Source organism: Triticum dicoccoides, chromosome 5B (genome assembly GCF_002162155.2).
Source record: "Triticum dicoccoides isolate Atlit2015 ecotype Zavitan chromosome 5B, WEW_v2.0, whole genome shotgun sequence".
NCBI lineage: Eukaryota > Viridiplantae > Streptophyta > Magnoliopsida > Poales > Poaceae > Triticum > Triticum dicoccoides.
Window position 1 is genome coordinate 493,963,160 of NC_041389.1, and position 22,091 is coordinate 493,985,250.

General features: G+C 39.5%; 2 protein-coding genes and 1 pseudogene across 2 annotated transcripts; all 3 read left to right on the forward strand.

Annotated features, from left to right (window-relative positions):
• The first annotated feature begins 1,795 nt into the window (after positions 1-1,795).
• Positions 1,796-8,823, forward strand: LOC119305879. Its single transcript, XM_037582282.1, has 8 exons — positions 1,796-1,961; positions 2,057-2,604; positions 6,283-6,352; positions 6,440-6,513; positions 6,623-6,713; positions 7,149-7,321; positions 7,396-7,468; positions 8,500-8,823. Exons 1-8 carry the CDS (start codon positions 1,832-1,834, stop codon positions 8,658-8,660), a joined length of 1,320 nt encoding a protein of 439 aa, XP_037438179.1. The 5' UTR covers positions 1,796-1,831; the 3' UTR covers positions 8,661-8,823.
• Positions 8,824-9,203: 380 nt separating this feature from the next.
• Positions 9,204-11,340, forward strand: LOC119309850 (annotated as a pseudogene).
• A 6,102-nt stretch (positions 11,341-17,442) lies between these two features.
• Positions 17,443-21,755, forward strand: LOC119309851. The gene is made up of 7 exons (XM_037585753.1): positions 17,443-17,553; positions 19,245-19,314; positions 19,402-19,475; positions 19,584-19,674; positions 20,110-20,282; positions 20,357-20,429; positions 21,464-21,755. Exons 1-7 carry the CDS (start codon positions 17,443-17,445, stop codon positions 21,622-21,624), a joined length of 753 nt encoding a protein of 250 aa, XP_037441650.1. The 3' UTR covers positions 21,625-21,755.
• The last annotated feature ends 336 nt before the right edge of the window (positions 21,756-22,091 follow it).

Consider the following 22,091-nt stretch of genomic DNA (forward strand, 5'->3'; position numbering starts at 1 on the left):
TTGTACTTCTTTCAAATTCATCCCTACCACCATCATTGGAGCCTCACCACAACTCTTGAAGTGTAAGGACATTATATGTCTTTCATTGTTGTGTTACCTTATAGCAGTTTGATTGAGCCCCGGGTAATTTGGATTAAGATGGAGCTATGTGATTCTATTTCTCTGTAGGGTTTTGAAGCCTTTGATTTCTCGAGATTCTATTTTCAATTATGATTCACATGGCCATAAGTCAGTTCTTTTATTAAATAATGTCAGGGGATGTGTATCTCTTGGGATCTCCTCCACAATCCCTCCATGTGGTAGTTACTCTCATGTCTCATATACTACCACCGGGTGGTAGTTAGCATCATATCTTATATACTAGCATGTGGTAGTATATATATATTACTTTATCATTCTATATATATTCATATAATATATCTAAGATTTTTCAAAGTGAGTTAAATGAATAAAATGCATGTGAGTCCATGGATTTTAGTATAAATTTGAAAATACCTTCATATTGGTATGTATAAAACAATATAATAAAAACTATTACATTACTACCATGTGTAGTGTTTTCCACAACCACACCTTAGTACACATCTAACCCTCTACCACCAGTCAAAAAACATCTAACTCTACTCTTTGATCCATCAACTCACTATGTTAGGTTCTTGATATTTGGGGATCCACAACCATACATGTCCTCAATCTAACAAGTCATATATAATTCCTACACCCCTTGCAAAAGGTCTTAGAATCTCTCGTACAATCTATCCTGACTATAGTAGCTAGGAACCATAGCAAGAGTTGAAGTTATAGCGGCGTGTTCTCGATTTGGTAGTGAACTCTCAAGGATGTGATAATCACAAGAAAGTTCCATTTGTTAAGTCTTGCCATTGCCATCTTGTTTCTTCGGAGTTGTGCTCCTAGATTTAGCAGATTGGTTGTGTATGTAGTGGCTAAAGTTGATGGTTCTCTATTCTGACCTTTTATTTCCATATGGTATTTGTTATTCTTGTTTGCTCGAGTTCCAATGGTAAATGATAAAATTGCTGCATTCTTATAATTTTTGTGAATACTTAAACAAAATACATGTCAGTAGATTTATAGACGTTTTCACACAACATATATGTCATGGCCATTTGGTGTCTTCATACTTTGCCATTGTCCATATGATTTCTATTGATAATTATTTCGTATAAACACATGCAAGTACATACCAGTATCCGCTTAATGGTAAGAAAAAAATGTGATGCATCCACATTCTAATTTTAGGTAGTTCATTGTCAATAAAGCCTATATTTGAAATCATATGCTGGCCATTTGGGGCACAATAAGTTTAGCAAAAACTAGAGTGGCATGCACATGTGAATATTGTTCCAAGTTTCAAGCTTCTTATTTACATTCCTCTAAGTGTGGTGGGAAATTTGTTAGCATGTTCCCCACAATATACCGGGGGTGAGCATTAGGAGATTCAAAGGAGTTTACTGTACATAGAAGTAATTTGTGGTTGTGCGAGTTAAACTACCTATCTTGTGTTTTTTACCTTATATAATAAGGATGTCATCATGTGACAAAAACTTTCATCTCATTTTTTATGTTCAAGAGTTTTCTGAAGAGGCCCACTTGGACTGTAGAATTCCTATAGGCTTTATAATCGAGATCCAAGCTTTTTTTATCCTTTTCTGTTTGACCATTTCTTTGAATAAAAAGAGTGAGTATGTGATCCCATTTCTTATGAATTCAAGAGGCATTACTGTTCCAACATATTCAAAGCACATATTCTGACTGTAGTTTGGTAGTCTGGAGCAGGATTTCTCGCAATATTCGGAAGAAAACCTCCTCGATGACTGCTCGTCAGAAGAAATCTGACAACATTGTGGTTTCTCCTAAAGTTGGAATTATCACTCGCGGCAGAATGTCAAACGTAAATGATATGGCTTCCTTGGAAACAAATCACACTACGGTTCCAAGAGGTATCTTGCTTACTATCATGTTGCAACTATGAAGATAATTCTAATGAAAATATTGCATATAAATTAATCTTTTGTCACATATGATGAAATATCAGGACATTGTGTGACACCTACCTTCGAAATAACCGTGCAGTCGGACGAGGGGCTTAATCTTTCTGTGGATCTAAATTCCACTCCATCAGAGTACACTAAAATATATTCACAACAACTTGGGGATGTTTCTAGAGAGGCTCAACTTGAAGCTCCAACAGAAAATGCAGAGGTAGAAGATATGGCTGTGGAAGACAATATAGGTTGTGGTGACATGTTACCACCAGTTTCTAGAGGGGCAGAATTTAAAGCCCAGGTAGAAAATGAAGAGAGGGAAGAAGTTTTGATGGAAGAAGAAATAGGTTGTGCTGACAAGTTGATAGTTACTGAAGGGACCCAACTTACACTTAGCAGGGACAAACATGAATCCCCTGTGAAAACTGAACTAGTGGCTCAAGAAGTAGTAATGGAAGAAGATATAGGTTGCGATGATAATTTGCCAGGTTCAAACCAAGTGCTGATCTCACATGCCAATCAAGATGCTGGCTTTACAAATCATTCCCTTGACGAGGTCTTGAACCACACAAGCTCAACGCTACCATCTATTGGTTCGGTAATTTCATTGAACCATTTATAATACTATTTTTTCCATTTGATTCTACTATATACTTTACTTCCTTTCATCAAAGAAATATCGTCTTGGGTACTTTTTTTAATCCATTTTTGATACTGCCGCAACAGTGCATGTTTCTTTTCACCAAACTAAACATTTACTTGTTACTCCCTCTTATCCAACATAAGTGTAACTTTAATTCAAACCTGCTGACACTTATTATGAATCGGAGGGAGTACTAATAAAATGAAAAAGTTCAGCCTTTCATTGTTTCTTCCCTTCTTTGAGTCCGATAGTATTGCGATTTGCTTACTAGGTGTTGTTGTCAGTTGATCACTCTTATCTTTTTGTTGTGAGTTTCAAATTGTTTTCATTTTTCTTGTTTAACAAGTAGGTCTCGGTCAGCAAAAGAGTGCATCATCCTGCCATTAGAAGAAAAGAAAAAGAAAAACAGAAATGAGACATGATTTTGGTAGGAATTAATCATCTTCATGATATATAGACCGTATATGGTAAAAGAATGCGCATGTGCTTGTGCCTCGCTTCCACACGCTCGCACAACACTGGCCATCTTTGTCAAATTGTCCTCTTTCCACTTTCTTCCATTCCCTTCACAAGTGAGCGCGTTCCCTTGACCCTAATTAACCCACCTAGCTAGGCACCCAACCACCATAGCGAGCCCCCAGAACCCTAGCTAGGTATTGGCGATCGAGGCATAATCATTTAATCCCCGGACATGGCGAAGATGGTATCGGAGATGAAGGGGGTGACTCCGTGGGCACAGGAGCAGCCCGACACGGCCACAGAAGAGCAACTCATCGTCGTGCAGGAGGTGAGTGGATCACGCATACACGTAGTTCTTTCTGGTTGGATAGTTGGTAGATCTGATGGTGGTTTACGCAGACACTCATATTGCTTGGCTTTGGCTGCTCTAGCGGATAGATCGGACAGAGTTAATTCTTGTTGTTGGGCTGCACTAGTCAATCTAAATCTGATCGTGGTAGGGGACCGATAGATCTGAGATGAATCAGACATAGAAATGCTCACACACGGCTAGTTTGATTTGATTATTACTTGATTGTGCAACTATGGGAGGTCCTCGGCGTCCGAATTTTGGTGCCGCAGCTTTGCTCGAGTGCATCCTAGTTGGTCTTCTGACGCGTCCTGTTGGTGGCGGCTGTCCGGGCATACCCTCCGCAAGTGGTGTTGGCGAGGCACCGACGAGTAGAAAGCAAGGATGGGCCGGGTGCAGGAGGAAGAAGGTGGTGGGCCTAAAAGATATACTCTCTCTGTCCGGAAATACTTGTCATCAAAATGAATAATGTATCTAGACATATTTTAGTTCTAGATACATCTCTTTTTATCCATTTTGATGACAAGTATTTTCGGACGGAGGGAGTATAATATACTTCCTCCGTCCCGAATTACTTGTCGTAGAAATGGATGTATCTAGAGCTAAAAATATGTCTAGATACATCCATTCTTGTGACAAGTAATTTGGGACAGAGGGAGTACTATGAAAATATATTATTTGTACACTAGGAAAATGGGTAGTACTAAAAGATATATATATATATATATATATATATATATATATATATATAAGATTTTAAAGCAAAACATATATACTTATAAAAACTTTCTATGCACAATACTTACAAACTTCCAAAAATTCCTAGTCCGTCGGGTAGACAACTAGTGTAGTCTTCCAAAGTGGAAATCACGCGCTCGCAGAGAAACAGGCATTCAAGCCCTGCCATTTCTGTCTTTCGCTTCGCCCTCTCCTCGTACAAAGGCCGAAAACCCACCGGCAGGGTAGGTGTAGCCACCCAGCCGCCGCACTTGGCCCCCAAAAACCCTAGCAAGAGAGGCTGAATCGTATGGGGCGGAAAAAGAGGAGGGAGTTAAAGATGGTGACGAAGTTGAAGGGAGTGACGCCGCGGGCGCAGGAGCAGCGCGGCACGGCCCCGGAGCTCGTCGCCGTGCCGGAGGTGAGTGGAGCACGTCTTGCCTGGCTGCTAGCTATAGGTCGTCGACGGAGCTCTTTGCTGTTATTTGTTGCGCCCCCTGGTAAATCTGAATCCGATCTGATCGTGGTATAGGGGGGCGCATCTCGCATGCACATACGGGTAAGGGATCGATCGGAAGGGACAGATGTGGGGATTTCGCCGCCGTGGTTTTTCTTGACTGCGCCCTAGTTGGTCGTATCCGCCTTCGTTGAGTTGAGGGTGGCGAGCGGTAAGGGTAGGAAGCGTGGGGACACGTCGGGTGCAGGACGAAGAAGATGGTGGGTGGCGTTGCTCATGCCGTCATGCGCTGGGGACGAATCGGGCGTGAACCCAAGCAGCTATGGCTGGACGAATCGGGGTAAGATTCTGCTCGATCGCAAGCTAGCTAGCTTGCATCTGGTTAATTTTCCCTCTGGTACTCGCACCAAGATCAAGCGACTTCCAAGCAATAAATCGACCAAAACTGATTCTGTAGTAGTAGTGTAGTACTAATCGCCCCACCGCTAGATGTGATAGATTTTTTCCTTTCTAGGATTGATGCGTCCCAGATGTGATAGATTTTTTCCTTTTTTAGGAATGAGATGTGATAGTTTTTCCAAAACGCTATAAAAGGTTCGATTTGCCACGGTAAAAAATCTGACATCTGATTTGTAGTGGGATCCTAGTCTTTTGAGGGGTCAAAATGTGATAGTTTAGGGGGTCGTTAAAATGATGTGTTGTGTTAATTGTGTAGTGGTCGGTCTTGATGCGCATTGAAGGCCCAACCCAGAACATATGCTCTTTTCTTGTGTGCATCGGGATTGCTCCCGCTTCAAAATGAAAATAAAAAAAATGTTAGCTAGGCGATGGAGATGGTGGCAGCGGTGAAGCCTAGTCTCACCCCCATGCGGCAGTAGAGAAGGCGCATCGCATCGGAGGATGGCCGGAGCCGATGAGAAGCATGGGCGCACGCAGGCATACGTCAGGGCGACGGTACAAAACTGGGCCTAGGGATACAGTATAGGCAACCACAACAAGCACAAACCCCTCCCTTCTTAGTTCGTGTAACTGTCTTTTTAATAACTACGATATGCAGTAATTTTTATTTTGCTATGTCAAACTGTACTTGTTCATTCCCTGAAAAAAAAAACTGTACTTATTCATATACTTGCAGAAATAGGAGAGGCCATCTCGGCCATACTATTTCTTAAATGATGCAAGCATAAGAATGTACAACTGAAATGTTTAACTATTTTCTGCTTGAGTAGTTGTTAAAAATTATCTGTTGGTTGCATCTACCTACGATATAGCGATCATAACATTTTTTTTGGTGACCAAATAGCGACCATAAGTTAGGCAAGTCTTGTTTTCTTGAGTGAGGGAAGTCCTGGCTAATATTGTTGGCTTTTGATGGCTTGATCAATTCACCAGAGAGCAGCAACATACATACGTGCAAGCTAGCTAGCTAGCAGTCACCTAGATTGATGAACAGTGGCCAAGCACATGCACAGATACTTCAGTTACGCTACTAGAATCTGGTTTTGTCCCGAGTTATTCTACTAGTGCCTTATTATCTCTCTCTCTCTCCATTTTAGGTTGTTGCACTATTCATTTTTGTTTTTCCTATGCACTTGATATTATTGTGAGTAACATAGACCTAGGTCGTTTGAATAAATGGTTGTTGTATCAGGCACCACGTGTTGATGTTGAAATGAAGGATGGTGCATTGGAACGCCAAATCATGGGAGCGCCTAAGTCAGGTTGCGATTGCAAGACAGCTTGTTTTCCCTATTATTGGTTATTGGTCCTCCAACTTTTTAACCTATGTGTTCTTAATTTCATTGAAGGTGGCGTGGCTGAGAATAGCAATGATCAGATTCGTGATTCCGTGGTAGAGATTAAGAAAATACGGGATTCTATTGTATGTTATATGTCTTCTCTTTTGTTTCAGGAAAAAAAATGATGCTTGTTTTTCTTATATTTTGTTCTAGTTGAGAATCTTATGTAAATTCATCCCCTCTTTGTTTCAGCTTCGTAAGGAATTCACACTTCAAGATGGAAGTGCTCAATGTGATATGGACATTCATAAAATTAAGATGGACATTCAGAAAATTAAGACTGGTATTCTACCATTTTACACATCTAAACATCGTTAGATTGATAATCACTTCTAGAATTGTCACTGTTTTGTGGCAAACATTGTGGGCATGTTTTGCTGGGAGCCATATATTTCCCAAAGTTCTATGTTAAAGTGTCATATTCCTCACTTTAAACTGTGGACAAATCGTCTGTTAGAAGTGTGGCATATTTTGGCAAGAAGTTATTTCTATATGAGTTCATAGTTTAAAATCGTCGGCGAACAGAAATTGCGGCAGGTATTTGGCCACGATGAGTAAGGAAGGAATGCCGCAATCTCCGGCAATTTCCCATGCCATGCAGATCGCGCAGCCGTTTCAGATTCGTGATAGCGCCGCTATTGCGGCAGCGTCGTCCATGATTTTAATCTATGTATGAGTTCAACATTTCCATTACTCACCATGTTTAAACCTTATGCAGAAAAGAAGATGACAAAAGAAGTGTTGTCAACAATGAAGAAATATAAGGAACCTAGCTCAAATATAATGAAAGTTGCCAATCTAACTTTCTCTGGCGATGATGGGAAAACCAAGAGCACTAAGAGAATGGAATTGAAATTTAAGGAGGCACTCGCACAACGCGATAAATGCATGGTAAGAAACTTCGCGCTGAACTGATGCATTAAAATTTTAAATGCCATCTGTACCTTTGACACTTGTCAATGCAGGAGCTTAATGATATCTGCTGTGATTGCGATTGGATGGCCCCTAGATACACAGTACTACCTTCACTAGCAGATGGTATCTCTAAATACCTTTACTCTTATCTCTTTAATTTTCCAAATGGACACGCATTGAGTTCTTGGACCATATAGGCACAATAATAAGAATTTCATTGAAATTGGTCTTGTGCCACGTACTTTCTGATTAGCGTTTGTTGAATCCAATCCGTATAGCACCCCTTGGGCTAAAGAGTTTTCAAAAGGTCATATCTATAAACCACTTGTCTATGCTCTATTCAAGTGTTAGGTTTATTAAACATCACGGTTCGGTCCATGGTTACCAAAGACATGTGTCGCGCCGTTGTAAGATCTATTAGAGATCACCTCTACTCATTTCATTGCATTCCACTTGTCAAGAACTGAATAGGTTTCCAGCTAGCAAAAACCAGAACTGCTGTTTGATTTAGTTCACTCTGTACGTTCGGTTTACAGGGTTCGGTTTATACGTTTTTTCGGTTTGTACAGTATTAATACTTTGGTAAATATGGTATGAAATTTAGATACGGTTCGGTTTCAATATATACCAAATTATTTTGGTATGGTTTCGTTATATACCATAAAACCAAAGTTGACGCGAATTTGAAAATGACATATAATAGTTTGCAAATTTGTGACTCAAAACACATATCTTTTTTATACAAAGAGTATATAACTATATGCGACTGTATATGCATGCATGGATTGGATGGTTATGGACATGCAAAGCATTCTTATTAAGAGGAATATGATTCGTTACAAGAAAATTGGATGCGCTTAACATGAAATCTAGTTTATGTACAAAAAAGGACTACTCTATGGTTGTTCTCCCCAAGAAATATACATATTTTTTTTACTTCGGTTTATTCGGTAAACCATACGGTTTTTTGGTATATACCATAAAAACCAGAATTCAAAACGATATAAAAAGTTCATACCATACCGAAATCATAAACTATAAAAAATGGTTCGGTTTGGTTTACTTTCGGTTCTGTTTTAAAATGCACAGGGTGAGATTTAGTGTCACATTGTTTTCTGAGCACTTATCCACCAGTTACTCTCCTATCTTTTCAGGAATGCACGTCGGCGAAGTGCGTTTGAAATGCCCTGATTTTGAGATGAGCATCACTAGCGATCCTTGTCCAACCCCACATGATGCGAGGTGCTCTGCAGCTGCCAATATGATATTGGAGCTTGGCAAGAAGGTGGAGGACAAAGAACATCATGCTAACTGATGCAAAGTTGCTAGCTGGGAACTAGCAGGCGCCGGGGCCAATATTACCAAAGAGTGAAATAAATCAACTTAGCTATTTGTTGTTGTGATGTATGAACGACTTAATGATTTGTGTTGTGCAGTTTGTACTGTATTGCATTGTGGCACATGTGTGCCAACCATGTGCTCAAACGAATTATTTTTACCATTATTTTATTGAATTTTTCTTTGTTTTGGGAACTCATTCAAACTTGCTTTTGGGCGGAAATTCAATTATGTGCATATGATTGGGTTGCATTTTCGCAAAATTATAGCACCTTTTTGGAAGGTTGCTTATTGTTCTAATTTAGAAATTGTATTCCTGTTTACTTGCTAGGTTTTGCGAGTGAGGCATTTTGGAGCTTGAATTTTTCTAAATATTAAAAACCATAGTTCAAAGTCTGAAAAAGTCATAGATTTTTATACATATATTCATATGAATGCATTCTACAAGTGTAAAACGTTTCATGATGAAATACGTTAACATTTGAGCCACACAAAATGGAAAATTTGGGAATTTTCAATAATGAACAATGTATGTACTGTTCACAGCTATCAAAGTTATGAATTTGGTTTGTGGTAGTTCACATGTTAACATATATCACCATTAAACTTTGCATACACGTAGACTATATCGATATAAACATGTGGAGTTATTTTAAAAAAAATTGGAAGTCCAAATTGTGAATTTTGATCTTTTCAAATAAAAAGACAAACAAGCTCAATACAGCCCCAGCTCTGAAATGAACTTCCGAGGTTTTGCATCCTTTCTCGTTAATAGTGAAGTACACCAATATTTGTTATATCTATCCAAATATGTTATTCCCACTGCCTGTGGGAGCTCTCTAAGGTGGGCCAGAAAATTTCCTATTGTTTATTTAATAGAGTATAACCATATTACTATATTAGTGGTGAAATGGCCGACCAGGAGCACTATAGACAAACCACCTTAACGATGATGACCATATGAGTATGTGAACTATCCTAAAAAAATATAAGTATGTGAATTATTAGTTGTAATCATAGATTAAAATCGCGGGAGAAACGATTTCGCGACGGCCTCTCCCAGCAGCTATAGCGGCAGCCATAGCGTTTGACAAGAAACTAATCTCCAATTTGGCGGCTGTGGAGTTCTGCATGAGTTACCACTTGCTTATATTTTTATCCTTTCATAATTCAAACTGACTCTTTTCCTTCTCTGTGGTGAAATTCCAACTAACCCTCCAGGTATATTTTCCCCTCAGGCATCACAAGAGATGGCTTGCTGAGAAAATAGGACCAGATGCTGCAAATAGTGAACATGACTTTACAAGGAAGATACTTGCTATGGATGCTAAAAACTACCATGCTTGGTCCCATAGGCAGGTATGCAGTATCTCCTTTTGATGTTCAGTACAAGTTGGATGTTTGTATCCTTTAAGCTTGTTACTTCTCGCTTGGCTGTTGTACTAGGCAATTGTAGTACCAAGAGAATATTGGTTATAATAATGTAATTGCTTTGCTATAATTGCTGCAGTGGGTTGTTCAAGCATTGGGTGGATGGGAGAGTGAACCGCAGTACTGCAACCAGCTTCTTGAGGAAGATGTCTTCAATAACTCATCTTGGAATCATGTCATTTGCTTGTCCTTCTTTGGATGCTTTCTTGTGTGTTTATGATATGCCATTTCACTTCAGATTCTTCACCATCGGTAGAGTTTCATGGATCATCGTGCCTTAATTTCATCAAAACAGCCTTGCAATCTCCATTCTTGTTCTTGATTTATTAACTTTTTATTGATCTTGGTTTTACCTCGTAACCAACTTCTTCCTTGCGAGTGCCTTTTTCTACCGATGAGGAATTAAGGCCAAATATTCATAATTATACTGAAGTATGTTTTTTTGTTGTTGCAACAGAGATACCTTGTGGTAACACGATCACCAATTCTTGGGGGCCTTGCGGCAATGCGCGACTCAGAAATAGATTACACAGTTGAGGCCATTATGGTGAACCCTCAGAATGAAAGCCCCTGGAGATACCTCAGAGGTTTATATAAGGATGATAACAATCTGCTGGTGGCTCCTAATCGCATTTCTGATGCTTGCCTCAAGGTCCTGAATAAGGACTAGACATGTGTATTTGCTTTGAGCTTCCTGCTTGATCTTCTTCGCATGGGTTTGCAGTCTTCAGATGATCTTAAAGGAACCATCGAAGCAATGGAGAACTCTGATCCTGAAACGGGACATGCTGATATTGCAGTAGCTGTCTGCTCAATCCTGCAGAAATGTGATCCCCTGCAGATAAACTACTGGTCATGGTACCAGACCACTCTTTCTTCTTAGACATTTGAAAATTCAGCTGAAGATAGTTTTAGCAGCATGATGTAAACTCAATCGAAGGGGTTGACGCAGTGTATGAAAAACCTTTCCTGTGATCTTGGCGCGGAGCAAAATTTGTACTGATTTTACCGGGAAAAATCAATCAATGACAACATGCCCAACAATGTCTTGTGTGAATATGTTACTGCCTGATATTCACATGTTAGCAGAATGAGAATAAACAACCAAACTCCAATGAGCAGATTGTTACAGTAACGGCCACTGGTGGTGTGAAAATCCTGAAATCTGCTTCAGTCACTTTGCCTTGTTTACAGTTGAGTCTGTTGTTGTGATCTGTACCTAATGCATGTACACGACCATCAAATTATTAGTTTTTGTACCAATGTGTGCACGATGTAATCATCCTGTATTCCCTCCTTCCAAAATACGAGTAATATATATTAGTTTTGTCTTAATTTGAACTTACATCAACACCTACAATACCCAATCAGTATTAGTAGATGCACCTGTTTTTGTAGTGTATTTATTTGGTATTGTAAGTGCTGGTATTTCTCTTTTTTTTGCCGAACTTTTATGATTGACTTAAAGACAACTAATACGACTTATATTTGGGACGGCGGAATCATGCTCTGCACATGTTTTTAGTGATGTACTCACACATTATTGTCAGTTTATATTTTGTTTCCCTATGTTTTAGACACATTTATTTGAACTTGTTTGGGTGGTGGGTTCCATTTTCCCAAGTTTATAGCACCTTTTTGGTTTGTTTTGTTAATTTAATGACGGATGTTTCCTTGTCTCACTAGGTTTTCTGGCTCTTATCATTGACTACACCATATACTTCCTCCTTTTCTTTTTTACTATGCATATTAGATTTCTCTAAAGTTAAATTCGTAAAGTTCGTCCAAATTTAAATTAAAAAATATCAGGATTTACAACATCAAATAAATATGATCTGAACATATAGAAGGAACATATATTCCATGATGGATTTGATTATATTAATTTTGTATTGCAAATGTTATTAATATAATTTTGATCCAACTTTGAAGAGTTCAACTTTAGACAACGGTGTAAAAAGAAAAGAAATAGAAGGAGTATTGTAACTGTTCTTGCACCCTCATGGGAGGCTGCCACAGTGCCACTGCTCTTCTCAAAGTGAAGCACATCATCACCTTTCCTTATTGTGGGACCTTGTAGCAGTTTTTGTCGAGAAATGAGTTGTTTGGATTAAGGAGCTAGGTGATTCTAGTTTCTCCTGGTAGCTTTTTCGAGCCTTCGGTTTCCCTTTAAATTTGATCAGAGATTATATTTCCAATTGTGATTCATGTGAACATACTTTTGTTTTCTTAATCAAATAATACTAGGGGATGTGCATATCATGAGATCCCCTAAACTATTCCTCTCTGCATATATTCTAAGCTGGCACCAATAAAAGATTCCTAATCAAGGCAGCGAAAAAACAGAAAGAAGAAGGGAATTAAAACATGACTTTCTTGTGCTTCCAACAAACAAACGCGCTTTCCCTCTCTAAAAAGGAACAAACAAACGCGCCCCCCATAAAAATTTCCCCAACTTACCCTAGCCCGTCCCTTTCCTCATCTCCATCGTCATTTCCCTCTCATCCTCCACCAACTCTCCATCTCCAATGACATTTCTTCTCCTATGCTCGATCTCCTCCCAGCGCTCGAGATCCCAGTAACAACCCCGCTCATCCCACAACCTTGCCTTTGCGCATAACACTTCTAAACCTACCCTTTGATCCTTCAACTTAGTGTGTTAGGATTTGAATCTTGGCATCCATAACCATAGCCTCCACCAATCTACCGGGCCATCTCTACACCCGACAATCCTTCTATCAGTACTTGGCATCTCTCCACGCGGCTGATCCCAATTATAGTTGGCTGGAGCCATACCAAGAGTTTGAGGTATGGCGGCGTTCTCGATTTGGCACTGCAACATCTGTACTAATTTTACTAGAAATATCGATCAAATTGTTGCACCTTTTTGGATGGTTGATTTATTTTTGTTAATTCAATGTTTCCATTCTTGTTTGTCTTATGAGGCTTTCCACATGTTTTTACCTGACTAGTGAACTACATCATATATTATACTTCTTTCAAATTCATCCCTACCACCATCATTGGAGCCTCACCACAACTCTTGAAGTGTAAGGACATTATATGTCTTTCATTGTTGTGTTACCTTATAGCAGTTTGATTGAGCCCCGGGTAGTTTGGATTTAAGATGGACCTATGTGATTCTATTTCTCCGTAGGGTTTTGAAGCCTTTGATTTCTCAAGATTTTATTTTCAATTATGATTCACATGGCCACAAGTCAGTTCTTTTATCAAATAATGTCAGGGGATTTGTCTCTCTTGGGATCTCCTCCATAATCCCTCCCTGTGGTAGTTACTCTCATGTCTCATATACTACCACCGGGTGGTAGTTACCATCATATCTTATATACTAGCATGTGGTAGTATATATATTACTTTATCATTCTATGTATATTCATATACTATATCTAAGATTTTTCAAAGTGAGTTAAATGAATAAAATTCATGTGAGTCCATGGATTTTAGTATAATTTTGAAAATACCTTCATATGGGTATGTATGAAACAATATAATAAAAACTATTACATTACTACCATGTGTAGTGTTTCCCACAACCACACCTTAGTACACATCTAACCCTCTACCACCAGTCAAAGAACATCTAACTCTACTCTTTGATCCATCAACTCACTATGTTAGGTTCTAGATATTTGGGGATCCACAACCATACATGTCTTAAATCTAACAAGTCATATACAGTTCCTACATCCCTTGTAAGAGGTCTTAGAATCTCTCGTACAATCTATCCTAACTATAGTAGCTAGGAACCATAGCAAGAGTTGAAGTTATAGCAGCGTGTTCTCGATTTGGTAGTGAACTCTCAAGGATGTGATAATCACAAGAAAGTTCCATTTGTTAAGTCTTGCCATTGCCATCTTGTTTCTTCGGAGTTGTGCTCCTAGATTTAGCAGATTGGTTGTGTATGTATGTAGTGGCTAAAGTTGATGGTTCTCTATTCTAACCTTTTATTTCCATATGGTATTTGGTTTGCTCGAGTTCCAATGGTAAATGATAAAATTGCTGCATTCTTATAATTTTTGTGAATACTTAAACAAAATACATGTCAGTAGATTTATAGACATTTTCACACAACATATATGTCATGGCCATTTGGTGTCTTCATACTTTGCCATTGTCCATATGATTTCTATTGATAATTATTTCGTATAAACACATGCAAGTACATACGAGTATCCGCTTAATGGTGAGAAAAAATTGTGATGCATCCAGATTCTAATTTTAGGTAGTTCATTGTCAATAAAGCCTATATTTGAAATCATATGCTGGCCATTTGGGGCACGATAAGTTTAGCAAAAACTAGAGTGGCATGCACATGTGCATATTGTTCCAAGTTTCAAGCTTCTTATTTACATTCCTCTAAGTGTGGTGGGAAATTTGTTAGCTTGTTCCCCACAAGGGGGTGCGCATTAGGCGATTTGAAGGAGTTTACTGTACATAGAAGTAATTTGTGGTTGTGCGAGTTAAACTACCTATCTTGTGTTTTTTACCTTATATAACAAGGATGTCATCATGTGACAAAATCTTTCATCTCATTTTTTATGTGCAAGAGTTTTGTGAAGAGGCCCACTTGGACTGCAGAATTCCTATAGGCTTTATAATCGAGATCCAAGATTTTTTTATCCTTTTCTGTTTGACCATTTCTTTGATCAAAAGAATGAGTATGTGATGCCATTTCTTATGAATTCAAGAGGCATTACTGTTCCAACATATTCAAAGCACATATTCTGACTGTAGTTTGGTAGTCTGGAGCAAGATTTCTCGCAATACTCGAAAGAAAACCTCCTCGATGACTGCTCGTTAGAAGAAATCCGACAACATTGTGGTCTCTCCTAAAGTTGGAATTATCACTCGCGGCAGAATGTCAAACATAAATGATATGGCTTCCTTGGAAACAAATCACACTACAGTTCCAAGAGGTATCTTTCTTACTTTCATGTTGCAAATATGAAGATAATTCTAATGAAAATATTGCATATAAATTAATCTTTTGTCACATATGATGAAATACCAGGACATTGTGTGACACCTACCTTCGAAATAACTGTGCAGTCGGATGAGGGGCTTAATCTTTCTGTGGATCTAAATTCCACTCCATCAGCGTACACTAAAATATATTCACAACAACTTGGGGATGTTTCTAGAGAGGCTCAACTTGAAGCTCCAACAGAAAATGCAGAGGTAGAAGAAATGGCTGTGGAAGACAATATAGGTTGTGGTGACATGTTACCACCAGTTCCTAGAGGGGCAGAATTTAAAGCCCAGGTAGAAAATGAAGAGAGGGAAGAAGTTTTGATGGAAGAAGAAATAGGTTGTAATGACAAGTTGATAGTTACTGAAGGGACCCAACTTACCCTTAGCAGGGACAAACATGAATCCCCTGTGAAAACTGAACTAGTGGCTCAAGAAGTAGTAATGGAAGAAGATATAGGTTGTGACAATAATTTGCCAGGTTCAAATCAAGTGCTGATCTCACATGCCAATCAAGATGTTGGCTTTACAAATCATTCCCCTGATGAGGTCTTGAACCACACAAGCTCAACGCTACCATTTATTGGTTCGGTAATTTCATTGAACCATTTATAGTACTATTTTTTTCCCATTTGATTCTACTATATACTTTACTTCCTTTCATCGAAGAAATATTGTCTTGGGTACTTTTTTAATCCATTTTTGATACTGCCGCAATAGTGCATGTTTCTTTTCACCAAACTAAACATTTACTTGTTACTCCCTCTGATCCAACATAAGTGTAACTTTAATTCAAACCTGCTGACACTTATTATGAATCGGAGGGAGTACTAATAAAATGAAAAAGTTTAGCCTTTCATTGTTTCTTCCCTTCTTTGAGTCCGATAGTATTGCAAATTGCTTACTAGGTGTTGTTGTTGTTTGATCACTGTTATCTTTTTGTTGTGAGTTTCAAATTGTTTTCATTTTTCTTGTTTAACAAGTAGGTCTCGGTCAGCAAAAGAGTGCATCATCCTGCCATTAGAAAAAAAAGAAAAATAAAAAAACAGAAATGAGACATGATTTTGGTAGGAATTAATCATCTTCATGATATATAGACCGTATACGGTAAAAGAACGCGTGTGTGCTTGTGCCTCGCTTCCACGCGCTCGCACAACACTGGCCATCTTTGTCCAATTGTCCTCTTTCCACTTTCTTCCATTCCCTTCACAAGTGAGCGCGTTCCCTTGACCCTAATTAACCCACCTAGCTAGGCACCCAACCGCCGCAGCGAGCCCCCAGAACCCTAGCTAGGTATTGGTGATCGAGGCATAATCATTTAACCCCCGGACATGGCGAAGATGGTAACGGAGATGAAGGGAGTGACTCCATGGGCACAGGAGCAGCCCGGCATGGCCACAGAGAAGCAACTCATCGACGTGCAGGAGGTGACTGGATCACACACACACATAGTTCTTTTTGGTTGGATAGTTGGTAGATCTGATCGTGGTTTACGCAAACACTCATATTGCTTGGCTTTGGCTGCTCTAGCGGATAGATCGGGCGGAGTTAATTCTTGTTGTTGGGCTGCACTAGTCAATCTAAATCTGATCGTGGTAGGGGATCGATAGATCTGAGATGAATCAGACATAGAAATGCTCTCACGCGGCTAGTTTGATTTGATGATTACTCGATCGTGCGACTATGGGAGGTCCTCGGCGTCCGAATTTTGCCGCCGCAGCTTTGCTCGAATGCATCCTAGTTGGTCTTCTGATGCGTCCTGTTGGTGGCGGCTGTCCGAGCATACCCTCCGCAAGTGGTGGCGGCGAGGCACCGACGAGTAGGAAGCAAGGATGCGTCGGGTGCAAGAGGAAGAAGGTGGTGAGCCTAAAAGATATATATTATACTCCCTCCGTCCCGAAGTACTTGTCGTAGAAATGTATGTATCTAGAGCTAAAAAATGTCTAGGTACATCCATTCTTGCGACAAGTAATTTGGGACAGAGGGAGTACTATGAAATATATTATTTGTACACTAGGAAAATGGCTAGTACTAAAAGATATATACATAAATAAATATTTGTAAGATTTTAAAGCAAAAAATATATACTTATGGAAACTTTCTATGCACAATATTTACAAACTTCCAAAAATTCCTAGTCCGTCGGGTAGACAACTAGTGTAGTCTTCCAAAGTGGAAATCACGCGCTCGCAGAGAAACAGGCATTCAAGCCCTGCCATTTCTGTCTTTCGCTTTGCCCTCTCCTCGTACAAAGGCCGAAAACCCACCAGCAGGGTAGGTGTAGCCACCCAGCCGCCGCACTTGGCCCCCAAAAACCCTAGCAAGAGAGGCTGAATCGTATGGGGCGGAAAAAGAGGAGGGAGTTAAAGATGGTGACGAAGTTGAAGGGAGTGACGCCGCGGGCGCAGGAGCAGCGCGGCACGGCCCCGGAGCTCGTCGCCGTGCCGGAGGTGAGTGGAGCACGTCTTGCCTGGCTGCTAGCTATAGGTGGTCGACGGAGCTCTTTGCTGTTATTTGTTGCGCCCCCTGGTAAATCTGAATCCGATCTGATCGTGGTATAGGGGGGCGCATCTCGCATGCACATACGGGTAAGGGATCGATCGGAAGGGACAGATGTGGGGATTTCGCCGCCGCGGTTTTTCTTGACTGCGCCCTAGTTGGTCGTATCCGCCTTCGTTGAGTTGAGGGTGGTGAGCGGTGAGGGTAGGAAGCGTGGGGACACGTCGGGTGCAGGACGAAGAAGATGGTGGGTGGCGTTGCTCATGCCGTCATGCGCTGGGGACGAATCGGGCGTGAACCCAAGCAGCTATGGCTGGACGAATCGGGGTGAGATTCTGCTGGATCGCTAGCTAGCTAGATTGCATCTGGTTAATTTTCCCTCTGGTACTCGCACCAAGATCAAGCGACTTCCAAGCAATAAATCGACCAAAACTGATTCTGTAGTAGTAGTGTAGTACTAATCGCCCCACCGCTAGATGTGATAGATTTTTTCCTTTCTAGGATTGATGCGTCCCAGATGTGATAGATTTTTTCCTTTTTTAGGAATGAGATGTGATAGTTTTTCTAAAACGCTATAAAAGGTTCGATTTGCCACGGTAAAAAAATCTGACATCTGATTTGTAGCGGGATCCTAGTCTTTTGAGGGGTCAAAATGTGATAGTTTAGGGGGTCGTTAAAATGATGTGTTGTGTTAATTGTGTAGTGGTCGGTCTCGATGCGCATTGGAGGCCCAACCCAGAACATATGCTCTTTCCTTGTGTGCACCGGGATTGCTCCCGCCTCAAAATAAAAATAAAGAAAATGTTAGCTAGGCGATGGAGATGGTGGCAGCGGCGAAGCCTAGTCTCACCCCCATGCGGCAGTAGAGAAGGCGCATCGCATCGGAGGATGGCCGGAGCCGATGAGAAGCATGGGCGCACGCAGGCATAAGTCAGGGCGACGGTACAAAACTGGGCCTAGGGATACAGTATAGGCAACCACAACAAGCAGAAACCCCTCCCTTCTTAGTTCGTGTAACTGTCTTTTTAATAACTACGATATGCAGTAATTTTTATTTCGCTATGTCAAACTGTACTTGTTCATTCCCTGCAAAAAAATAATAATATACTTATTCATATACTTGCAGAAATGGGAGAGGCCATCTCGGTCATACTATTTCTTAAATGATGCAACCATAAGAATGTACAAGTGAAATGTTTAACTATTTTCTGCTTGAGTAGTTGTTAAAAATTATCTGTTGGTTGCATCTACCTACGATATAGTGATCATAACATTTTTTTTGGTGACCAAATAGCGACCATAAGTTAGGCAAGTCTTGTTTTCTTGAGTGAGGGAAGTCCTGGCTAATATTGTTGGCTTTTGATGGCTTGATCAATTCACCAGAGAGCAGCAACATACATACGTGCAAGCTAGCTAGCTAGCAGTCACCTAGATTGATGAACAGTGGCCAAGCACATGCACAGATACTTCAGTTACGCTACTAGAATCTGGTTTTGTCCCGAGTTATTCTACTAGTGCCTTATTATCTCTCTCTCTCTCCATTTTAGGTTGTTGCACTATTCATTTTTGTTTTTCCTATGCACTTGATATTATTGTGAGTAACATAGACCTAGGTCGTTTGAATAAATGGTTGTTGTATCAGGCACCACGTGTTGATGTTGAAATGAAGGATGGTGCATTGGAACGCCAAATCATGAAAGCGCCTAAGTCAGGTTGCGATCGCAAGACAACTTGTTTTCCCTATTATTGGTTATTGGTCCTCCAACTTTTTAACCTATGTGTTCTTAATTTCATTGAAGGTGGCGTCACTGAGAATAGCAATGATCAGATTCGTGATTCCGTGGTAGAGATTAAGAAAATACGGGATTCTATTGTATGTTATATGTCTTCTCTTTTGTTTCAGGAAAAAAATGATGCTTGTGTTTCTTATATTTTGTTCTAGTTGAGAATCTTATGTAAATTCATCCCCTCTTTGTTTCAGCTTCGTAAGGAATTCATACTCCAAGATGGAAGTGCTCAATGTGATATGGACATTCATAAAATTAAGATGGACATTCAGAAAATTAAGACTGGTATTCTACCATTTTACACATCTAAACATCGTTAGATTGATAATCACTTCTAGAATTGTCATTGTTTTGTGGCAAACATTGTGGGCATGTTTTGCTGGGAGCCATATATTTCCCAAAGTTCTGTGTTAAACTGTCGTGTTCCTCACTTTAAACTGTGGACAAATCGTCTATTAGAAGTGTGGCATATTTTGGCTAGAAGTTATTTCTATATGAGTTCATAGTTTAAAATCGCCGGCGAACAGAAATTGCGGCATGGATTTGGCCACGATGAGTAAGGAAGGAATGCTGCAATCTCCGGCAATTTCCCATGCCATGCAGATAGCGCAGCCGTTTCAGATTCGTGATAGCGCCGCTATTGCGGCAGTGTCACCCATGATTTTAATTTATGTATGAGTTCCACATTTCCATTACTCATCATGTTTAAACCTTATGCAGAAAAGAAGATGACAAAAGAAGTGTTGTCAACAATGGAGAAATATAAGGAACCTAGCTCAAATATAATGAAAGTTGCCAATCTAATTTTCTCTGGCGATGATGGGAAAACCAAGAGCACTAATAGAATGGAATTGAAATTTAAGGAGGCACTCGCACAACGCGATAAATGCATGGTAAGAAACTTCGCGCTGCACTGATGCATTAAAATTTTAAATGCCATCTGTACCTTTGACACTTGTCAATGCAGGAGCTTAATGATATCTGCTGTGATTGCGATTGGATGGCCCCTAGATACACAGTACTACCTTCACTAGCAGATGGTGTCTCTAAATACCTTTACTCTTATCTCTTTAATTTTCCAAATGGACAAGCATTGAGTTCTTGGACCATATAGGCACAATAATAAGAATTTCATAGAAATGGGTCTTGTGCCACGTACTTTCTGATTAGCGTTTGTTGAATCCAATCCATGTAGCACCCCTTGGGCTAAAGAGTTTTCAAAAGGTCATATCTATAAACCACTTGTCTGTGCTCTATTCAAGTGTTAGGTTTATTAAGCATCACGGTTCGGTCCATGGTTACCAAAGACATGTGTCGCGCCATTGTCGGATCTATTAGAGATCACCTCTACTCATTTCATTGCATTCCACTTGTCAAGAACTGAATAGGTTTCCAGCTAGCAAAAACCAGAACTGCTGTTTGATTTAGTTCACTCTGTACATTCGGTTTACATGGTTCGGTTTATACGTTTTTTCTGTTTCTACGATATTAATACTTTGGTAAATATGGTATGAAATTTAGATACGGTTCGGTTTCAATATATACCAAATTATTTTGGTATGGTTTCGGTATATACCATAAAAACCAAAGTTGACTCAAATTTGAAAATGACATATAATAGTTTGTAAATTTATGACTCAAAACACATATCTTTTTTATACAAAGAGTATATAACTATATGTGACTGTATATGCATGCATGGATTGGATGGTTATGGACATGCTTAGCATTCTTATTAAGAGAAATATGATTCGTTACAGAAAATTGGATGCGCTTAACATGAAATCTAGTTTATGTACAAAAAAGGACTACTCTATGGTTGTTCTCCCCAAGAAATATACATATTTTTTTACTTCGGTTTATTCGGTAAACCATACGGTTTTTTGGTACATACCATAAAAACTAGAATTCAAAACGATATAAAAAGTTCATACCATACCGAAATCATAAACCATAAAAAATTAATGGTTCGGTTTGGTTTATTTTCGGTTCGGTTTTAAAATGTACAGGGTGAGATTTAGTGTGACATTATTTTCTGAGCACTTATCCACCAGTTACTCTCCTATCTTTTCAGGAATGCATGTCGGCGAAGTACGTTTGAAATGCCCTGATTTTGAGATGAGCATCACTGGCGATCCTTGTCCAACCCCACATGATGCGAGGTGCTCTGCAGCTGCCAATATGATATTGGAGCTTGGCAAGAAGGTGGAGGACAAAGAACATCATGATAACTGATGCAAAGTTGCTAGTTGGGAACTAGCAGGTGCTGGGGCCAATATTACCAAAGAGTGAAATAAATCAACTTAGCTATTTGTTGTTGTGATGTATGAACGACTTAATGATTTGTGTTGTGCGAGTTTGTACTGTAATGCATTGTGGCACATGTGTGCCAACCATGTGCTCAAACGAATTATTTTTACCATTATTTTATTGAAGTTTTCTTTGTTTTGGGAACTCATTCAAACTTGCTTTTGGGTGGAATTTCAATTATGTGCATATGATTGGGTTGCATTTTCCCAAAATTATAGCACCTTTTTGGAACGTTGCTTATTGTTCTAATTTAGAAATTGTATTCCTGTTTACTTGCTAGGTTTTGCGAGTGAGGCATTTTGGAGCTTGAATTTTTCTAAATATAAAAAACCATAGTTCAAAGTCTGAAAAAGTCATAGATTTTTATACATATATTCATATGAATGCATTCT

What these genes read in the sequence shown, in the direction of transcription:
- LOC119305879 (XM_037582282.1), top strand. Translation starts at nt 1,832, where the DNA reads ATGACTGCTCGTCAGAAGAAATCTGACAACATTGTGGTTTCTCCTAAA. An exon ending in AGAAAATACGGGATTCTATT is followed by an intron (nt 6,514 to 6,622) that starts GTATGTTATATG and finishes TCTTTGTTTCAG; the next exon opens with CTTCGTAAGGAATTCACACT. An exon ending in CATTCAGAAAATTAAGACTG is followed by an intron (nt 6,714 to 7,148) that starts GTATTCTACCAT and finishes AACCTTATGCAG; the next exon opens with AAAAGAAGATGACAAAAGAA.
- LOC119309851 (XM_037585753.1), top strand. Translation starts at nt 17,443, where the DNA reads ATGGGGCGGAAAAAGAGGAGGGAGTTAAAGATGGTGACGAAGTTGAAG. An exon ending in CATTCAGAAAATTAAGACTG is followed by an intron (nt 19,675 to 20,109) that starts GTATTCTACCAT and finishes AACCTTATGCAG; the next exon opens with AAAAGAAGATGACAAAAGAA. An exon ending in ACTACCTTCACTAGCAGATG is followed by an intron (nt 20,430 to 21,463) that starts GTGTCTCTAAAT and finishes CTATCTTTTCAG; the next exon opens with GAATGCATGTCGGCGAAGTA.